Raw genomic sequence first — 8,705 nt, forward strand, 5'->3', positions numbered from 1 at the left:
GAGACAGCTTTGGGGGGCCTTCCAGTTCGGAATCTGCGAAGTAGAGTATGGAGAGTGAAGACGCGGTCCAAGGGTGCGTGGCAAACCCAGCCACTGCTATTTCCTCTCATTCGGAACCATTCAGAGTGGACTCTCTCTGAAGATAGCTTCCCCGAGCAACCAACGCTTTTAAAAAAGAAATTGGCATGGTTGGGTGAAGTAGATATGGAAGTACCTGCTTATCCACCTGGGTAAGTAAGCGGGTCCGACTGATTATCCCAACCAACCGCACGCTCCCACTGGGCGAACAGCCGGTCTCCACTACTCGATACTGCCCCACCAATACTTACTGCACACCCCCGTGCTGTGACCCGGCAACGGAAGTAAACAAAACAGCCGATCCAGCCACTCCCGCTTGGAAGCTGTCAATGCATGCAAGGACGGGTTAATCGAGCACACACACCTCCTCTCACCGCTTGCTGCCCAACAGGAAGAGAAGACAAGAGAGGCATACCCGCTCCCCGCTGTTTGGGGCCGACCAACCACCGCGAGACAACGAAGCACCACGAAGCCACATATCAGCCGACGACGTCTGTTAAGTTTCAACACACGCTGGGCGGTTCTCGCGTCTGCCCAAGGGACTCCTGGTCTTTTCCCGACCCTTTGGGTTTTGATCCTGTTTTCTTCCTTGTCTCATTCAACTCAAGAGTGAAAAAACGCTTTCAAAATCCACAAACACCTACCTACTACACCTCCCGGTTGCTCCCTCGACCCGTCCCGAGCCGAGCATAAACATTCTCGAACTATAGGGGTCCCCTCATTCCACCTTCGTTCCTCTTCCCCATTCGAAACGGAGAGGACTATCCTATCCTCCACATACACACACATACACACGCACGCACACCACCCTTCCGCCACGCCACGGCGAGAGAGAAGCCCGCTTTTCTCTCCGGCATCTTGCTTCCTTGATCTATCCAGGCGCTCGACAGATGCCGCGATCCGGTCCCAACCCGGAAGACCTAGACTTCGAGATCCATGTCGATCCGTCCTGCCTGAGCACCCCCGCGCACGAGGCCGCCGAGCACGAAGTCATGGACGACGACCTCCCTACCAAGCCCGAGGGGGATAAGGTTGCGGAGCGAGACGACGACATGGACGGTGTGAAGGACGAGACGTCAGCGGCTGCCGATGTGGCCAAGGCTGGCGCGGACGAGAAGGAGGATACAGCTGCTGCCGATGCTACCGAGGCAGTCGCAGAGAAGAACGACGAGGCTACGGCCTCTGATGCCACTCCCGAGCCTTCTGCCGAAGCTGGCCCCGAGAAACAACACGAGTCCAAGCCGGAGGAAACGGAGTCAGTCTCTGACATCACAAACAGCTCTGGGGAGGACACCGCTGCAGAAGTGGCCAACACAGCCATCGACACAGCAGATGAGGAGAAACAGAGCTCTGATAAGACCATCAATGACGCAACCAAGGATGCGCCTGCCCAAGAAGACTCTAAATCGGAGAAGGATTTCTCGGAAGAGACCCCCGAGCTAGCGGCCGCAGAGAGTGCCAAGGCAGAGGAGCCCGAGCCCGAGCCCCTGTCCGAGCCCTCGGCGGAGGTTGCGCCCGTGGCTGAGGCCGAGAAGGAAGAGCCGGTCCAGGTGGAGTCCGAGCCGCAGGCCGAAGACCAGCCTGAGGAAGTGATGGAGGAACAGTCAACTCCCGAGGAGCCTGAACCTCCTCTCGAAGATGTCGAACCAAAAGAACCATTTCATGCCGACGCCGAACTTGAGCCCGAAGCCGGGCCCGAGGTTGAGGTCGAAAGAGAAACCACACCCGAGCCTGAGGTCGAGGCTGAAGCTAAAGCTGATGAGGTTGAGCGAGGAAGATCACTCCAGCCGGCGGCCGAAATCACCACGAGCGACCTGGCAAAGGAAGTCGAAGAGGCACTCGCCATGGGGGTTGACCTCGATGAGACGCCAACTCCAGCACCCTTGGCGGACTCGAAAGATGCCCACGATGACAGCCCTGTCGAAGTCCAAGAGGCTAGCCGCTCTTCGTCCTCCCTCCGCCGTGCATCTGGTCGCACTGAAGCCCTGATCCAAGCCGCCGCAAAGGAGGTTCTCGAGCGGCTTGAAGCCCAGACCATGGAGACTATAAGAAACAGATCGCACTCTCGGCAGGACTCATCCGGGTCTACGAATCTAGGAACCGAGTTGCACTACGACACTCGCTCAGAGGGCACCCGTCGCGAATCATACGCGACTGAGTCACGGGCCAGTCGCCGCGAATCTTACAACACGGAATCTCGATCCAGCCGTCGCGAGTCGTACAACACTCGACCCCAAAGCAGCCGTCGTGAGAGTGACATTCTCCCCACCCCGTTGCACACCGAGGACGGCGCCGACAGCTCCTCCCAACACGGCGACTCGGACGTCTTCAGCGACCGTAGCCCTCGCAGCTCGCTGGGCTCCTTCGACGGCCACGTCGACCACCACCACAAAGACCCGAGCAACCGCTCCTCCAAGCGGTCTTCGCGTATGTCCGACGTCTCCGTGTCCGAGATGTCCTACTACGACAAGGAGGAGTTCGTCCCCACCATCCGCGCCTCGAACCGGATGCCCTTCCGCTCCCCCTCCGACGTCCGCGCCCTGCAATACTCCTCTCCGGCCCCGTCCGTAACAGGGTCCTTCTCCCCGCGCTCCTCCGCCAAGCGACCTTCTATGCCGACCAGCTCACGCCTCGGCAGCCCGACCGTGTCTGCGCAGTACACCACCAAGGGCCGCAAGACACCCACCCGCTTCAGCCCCAAGAAGGAGCCCGCGCCTCTCGTGCTGCTCCACGTCACCCTGCTCCCCCTCCGCTGGCAGTGGGCCGAGGTCCTCGAACAGGCGTCGTCCGACACGCTGTCTCCCGAAGCCAAGACCCTGCGCGAGGCCTGGCACCACCTCCACGACCGCGTCGCCGCCACCGTCTGCGAGCGCGGCATCCTCCTCTCTCACCCGCAAGACGACTACGAGGTTCTGGAAGAGCGCCTGCTGGAGGCTCTTGACCTCCCCCTGCGCCGTAGAGCGCGTGTCCTCGAGTGCGGCCACTACATCGGCCCATCCAACGAGATGACACTCGGAGAGGACACCGATAGCGACGAGGAGTATGAAGAGGCCTCTAGGAGGAAGAGCGCTCTGGTCAAGACCCACTGGTGCCAGACCTGTCGCCATGACATCCGTTGCGAGTCTCTCGGCCCGGGCAAGATCTTCCGCATCAAGGTGTACGCTAGCAACGGCCTTATGAGGACCGGTGCCTGGGCGGCCTGCTGGAAGGAGATGGAGCGCGTCGACGTGGAGCTCGAGCCCATCGTCGAGTCCGCTGTGCTGGATGAGCTGGAGCGCCTCGCCATCTCCCAGTCGCAGCAGTTGCAGCTCGTCAAGCACGATCCTACGATTCTCGAGTCGACCGAAGGCAGGGACTCACCCGGCGAGCGTGCCATGTCCGACTTTGACCGCACCATGCCGTCCATGGACCGTGATATGCACTCTCTTGACCGTGGCATCCCTGCCTTGGAGGAGCCCCCGCGCGAATCGTCTCACCTGGAAGAGAACAACCTTCTCGAGCCGAGCTACGCCGATCACGACGTACACGCCCCGGTGTCTCCGCCTCATCCGACCATGGAGGACTTCAGATCGCCCTCCCCTGAGGCCATGCCTCGGTACGATGAGAGTGAGGAGCGCCGTCTCCGTGACGAGGAACGCATGCGGGAGATCTACGGACACCCGCCCCCCGAGCCCCAACACCATGAGCCGGCCCCCGAACCCCACCCCGAGCCGCGTCACGGGTCCTTCTCGGCACAGTCCCCGCCTCCTCCGCCGCAACAGCAACCGGAGCCGCAAGCGCAGTCCCAGCAGCACTTCCACCCAGAGCAGCAGCAAACTCATCAGCCGCCGCAGCCCCACTCCCAGGAGGCGTACCCCCCGCACCACGAAAGACAGCAGGCTTTCCAGAACGCCGGGCTCGGCGAGCTTCTTCTCGAGGCCGCGCGGGTGTTCATGCAGGACAAGAAGAACCTGGCGATCGTGGTCATGAGCCTGCTTGTGCTTTTCATGGCTATCAGACCTACGCCGCGGGAGGTCAGGGACTGGGATGGCCAGTTTGTCGAGCACGTCGCGCCAGGTGTTTACGAGGCGCCCGTGTCGTCGCCGCTGATGGAGACAGTTCAGTCTGTTGTTGAGTCGGTTACGTCTTCCGAGACTCCGGTACAGGTCATTGTTCAGCCTACTCCTCAGGTCGAGGTGCCTGAAGTAGAGACCGTCGAGGTGGAGGCCCCCGAGCCCAGCCAGGAGATTCCGGTTTCCGAACCCATTGCTCCCACCTCCAGTGCCGCGCCGGTTGAGAGCTCTTCCAGCCTGGTTTCCGAGGAGGTGTTTGCAGTCGAAGAGGAGAGTTCGTTGCCATCGCCCTCGCCCTCGCCTTCTTCCTCTGAGGAAGTAAAGGCCCCTGCCCCTACTGCTGTTCACGAGACTATCACCACCAGAGAGCTGGTCCGCATCATAGAGACTGTGACGGAGACAGTCAAGGCTATCGTTACAGAGACAGAGGTTGTCAAGATCCAGGCCACGCCTAGTGTTGCACCTGAGCCTTTATATGAGGAGCAAGTTGCTCAGGAGGATGATAAGACCAGGGAAGATGGTGCTGAGGACCAGACGGACAAGGTGAATGTTGTCCAGACCGAGGAGGACACATCCAAGACTGAGGAGGCACCAGCTCCGGAGGCGACTTCGCTTGCCGGAGAGCCACTCACAGACGCTACTACTGAAGGTGCGGCGGCCACTGAGACGGCTTTTCCCGTTGAGGAGGAGCCTGCGCATGGACAGGACTCGGATGATAAAGAGCCTGTTGACGAGAAGGAGTCGGCTGAGCAGGCAGAGTTTATGGATGATGATCACGATGAGCTCTGATTGGACATTTTGAACATATGGGATGAAAGGACACGAAACGACATGAGGGAAGAAGAAAAAAAGAGAAACTACATGTTTGAGTTTTTGAAAGAAAAAGGTAATGAGAGAACGGTATTGATGAGATATTCACGATACCTGACGTCCCTGTTTCACGCACAGCATTGAACGATCCTTACAGCCAGCAAGCCAGCCTTCCATTCAAGAGACACTTGCTTTTTAGTCGTGCTTTCCTTCTCGAAAAGGAAACAAGGAGGGAATATATAGCAGGTTGGGAATTGGATTTTGAGGTTCTGTAGAAATTGTAGACGGAATGACATGCACATATGTTGGCCTATTGAGTTCTACCCCGCCTGCACTTGAGTAGCCTGTGGTCGGATTAAGGTTGATTGATGCTCCTACCCGTGCACCATCAGTACCAATAGACGGCCTGAAGTTTGGCCAAGGAGAATGACTAGCTAAAAAAAGAATGTCTGCATTTTCGGTAGCTTAGGCACCTAACTAACACATCGTTCTGTAGATGTCTGTAATATTAACCTAAGTATAGGTAAGAGTGGAACCGCACCAAGAAATATCTTCTTATAACCTTACACCTATATTTACTGCATTTAACTAGTGAGTGAAGGCGGCTTCAAGACTTCAAGAGTGGGCTCACAATTTGCGATGACGGGGTGGGTTTCGGACCGGTAGGCGGGTCGATGAGAACGACTGTGCCGCGTTCCGTGTCAATGAAGACGAAATGCCCGTTAAATTCCTTCAGGGATGGTAGTTAGCATAGACGAACACGTGGGGCGGGATGTCTGCAGACGAAACGACGCCCTCGTATGGCTCAAAGAGGGAGTCCCTTGCATACTTCGTAGGCAGGCTGAGGACGACGTCTCCGGCGAAATCAACAGCGGTCGCGTTTTCATAGACCATCCGCAGTTCTATGTCATCCTCCTCGTCTCGGCGGACGCAGGGGATAAATAAGCTTCATAAGATCTACCAATGTATCGTCCTTGCTCCTGTAGCCCAGTATCGGCCATGTTGCAGCAGGCGGAACAGTGACGGATGTTCGTTCAGGAGAAAGATGAGTGAACGGAGAAAGGCTGTGATTTATAAGATGAATGAATACGAGGTGTGTTTGCTAGGGGGATGTGTTCCTAACTCTTTGTAGAACAAGATGAGCGGAGTAAATTGGCTCAGTTGGCCTAGCCCCCGTGCCAATGATCTTGAAGCCGGGGAGGTGGCTTGGTGGTACCAGTCATGGCCACGCTGGCGACGGTGCCGTCGACGCACTTGGATACACAGCCTATGAAGGCTCGGGGAGTGTCTCGGCCGACGGCTACTTACACGGACGCCGAACGCGCGGAGACGACATCTTGTATCCCCACGGAGACTGGGCGTCGCCAGCGCCACCTCTCTCTTCACAACCATGGCCACAGCGAAGCTCACTTGCGATTCGGAATGGGAACTCATCATTAGACTAAGAGCCGTAGCCAAGTACTCTGCAAGCATGGTCTAGTTGTAATTCTTAAGCCTATTCCAGGGCGGCAGATGTTTGCCCGCTTTTCGGGCGGCTCGGCAGGGGGACGGGTCCCAAAATAGACCCGTCCTCGATGGCCACCTGAATGAGTGGCTGGACCTGCTTGTCCCAGGTGGCCTGCGTGGAGACTTTGGGTAGGCAGCAGAGGTGTCACATGCCACTTGTAATCACAGCAGTGTTAAGCGACTACGAGCGTCTTGTCCGTTGCCCTGGCATACTCCGCCCTCTCAACGTGTTGTTGCCAAAACGGTGTGCGACACTTTACTACGTTGGGCATTTCTCTTCGATGCCAGTCCTCGAGGGTGCTCAGGGTAGAATTCTCGCTGGATTACAAGCAAGTCAACTTTTGCCTTTGTACTCTCCCAGGGGATGTATACAGGGTGATGACTAGGGTCGTGCTGCAGCTGAACGTCGCTTAAATTTCAGAGGGTAGAACAACAACACCACTGTAACGCAGGCTATAAGTAAAAGCTCCACAGGATTAGAGGGGTTAGTTGCAGGTGTCGTTCAACATGAGTAATCGCTGGTTTATAGAGCGGATATCTACTACTGGCATGGGTGCTGGTTCGCACATAGATGGCGATGTTGCTTACTGGCACCAAACTTGCTTACTGAGACTCAGCTTGCTTACTGAGAGCAAGCTCCTATTTTGAAGCAACTACCTATGTTGTTCTACAGATCAAATGCGCTCGCTAGAATAAAAGAGAGCTGTTACCTCGCCCAGTTAGCCTGTTGAATATTCACAGAGTCATCCCACATAACCCTATTACCACCAGCTCCCACTCTTCTATACTCAGTAAGTTGTGCTTGTCTTGGTCACTGGCTTTGTCTGGTCAAACTTGAACAACCAACTAACTCTGCCAGACAACGCCGATCACCCATCATATCAAAATGCAGTTCTCACTTACCGCCGCACTCAGCCTTCTTGCCGTGGCTTCGACCGCCGCTGCGAAGGGCATCAACTGCGAAGGCAGCTCCAACTGCAACCCGAGTTTCAATTCCGGCGTCTGGAGGGCTGAGGCCGGCGAGTTGAAGAACCTGATCGACAGAATCCCCGACGACAAGTGGTTCAACAACGGCCAGAAGATCGCCTGCGTCAGATGGATTTGTGCTTTCCTCCAGAACACTGGCGGAGCACCTGGCCGCAACATCAAAGGCCTCGCCCATTTCATCCCTGATCACGGTTGCACAATCTGTGGTAGCGTCCCCTACTTCTACCCGGGCATCAACGACGTCAGCCAGGGAATGCTTACCTTCAACTGGGTCAACACTCCTAAGTGCGAAGGACTTTGTTCTTAGGGTCTGGAAGGTTGTGTGCGATTTCGTAAATAGGACCTTGGTGGTTCTTTCGTACAAATACAGATGCTTGGCACAGGCTATATAACAGAACTAATAGTGCCTATACACCCATGTTTACAAATCGATCCTCTTACTGTCATCTCCTTATTTTCTCCTTGCGATGAAACTGACGTCCTCTTACATGTTTCAATATGCTATTACTGGCTTCTATCCTAAACGTTTTCCTCGTCGCTGTTGCTCTGCTCTGTGTTATTTCACTGCAGTGGATTCCGCCTATTTGCCACCAAAGTTCGCCAATACGTAATTACATCCAAGTGCTGTAATCTTCTTCCTTGTATAGTATACCTGCAATTTGTATCTGCGCCAGACGAGGTCGTGGTCTTTCTAGTACCCTTGGACCCCTCCGTTACAGCTACACTAGAAATGTTAGATTAGTCCCACAAGACATCAAGGACATGCTGCTCGCCATTGAGGGCAGAACAGCCGCTTATAGGGAGATACCGCGACACCACCTCCGTCCTGTCCAGGCTGTCCAGGCGGCTCTGCACTTCCCGCTCGTGATGATTTATACAGGTGGCGGCGTACCGGAGACAGTATGCGTACTGGGGATCTTCGCGACGCGCGTATAGTGAGACGAGTGTACCAGGGGTTCTCTAGTGAGAAGAGAAGGTCTAGTCCTACATTGTTGGCAGAATACAGGCCCCTAGTCTTAGTTGGAGGTAGGAGCGGTATTACAAGGACTTCGACTCTGTCTGGCAGCTCCTAAGAGCTACAGTTGTTTTTAGTGCTGCGAAGATGGAGCAGGCCAGCTTCTCGGCGCGCCCTAGGTCAACATTGCCCAGGGAAGTGTCGTAGAAGATGTAGGCATATGTCGTGCGCAAGAACATTAGGTCGGCACTATCCGGGGTGTCTGCGCGGACCGAGTATGCCACGAAGGCCGGAATGCCGCCATGGCCGGGTGCCGA

At 56.1% G+C, this 8,705-nt stretch overlaps 2 protein-coding genes across 2 annotated transcripts; both read left to right on the forward strand.

Moving 5' to 3' along the window:
• Window positions 1-968: 968 nt before the first annotated feature.
• Window positions 969-4,919, forward strand: CH63R_10823 (Pathway-specific nitrogen regulator; the record flags this gene model as incomplete). Its single annotated transcript, XM_018305797.1, has 1 exon — window positions 969-4,919. The coding sequence occupies one exon, from the start codon at window positions 969-971 to the stop codon at window positions 4,917-4,919; it is 3,951 nt and encodes a 1,316-aa protein (XP_018155221.1).
• A 2,413-nt stretch (window positions 4,920-7,332) lies between these two features.
• Window positions 7,333-7,740, forward strand: CH63R_10824 (uncharacterized protein; the record flags this gene model as incomplete). Its single annotated transcript, XM_018305798.1, has 1 exon — window positions 7,333-7,740. One exon carries the CDS (start codon window positions 7,333-7,335, stop codon window positions 7,738-7,740), a length of 408 nt encoding a protein of 135 aa, XP_018155222.1.
• Window positions 7,741-8,705: the final 965 nt, after the last annotated feature.

This window comes from Colletotrichum higginsianum, assembly GCF_001672515.1.
Source record: "Colletotrichum higginsianum IMI 349063 chromosome 7 map unlocalized unitig_7, whole genome shotgun sequence".
Taxonomy (NCBI): domain Eukaryota; kingdom Fungi; phylum Ascomycota; class Sordariomycetes; order Glomerellales; family Glomerellaceae; genus Colletotrichum; species Colletotrichum higginsianum.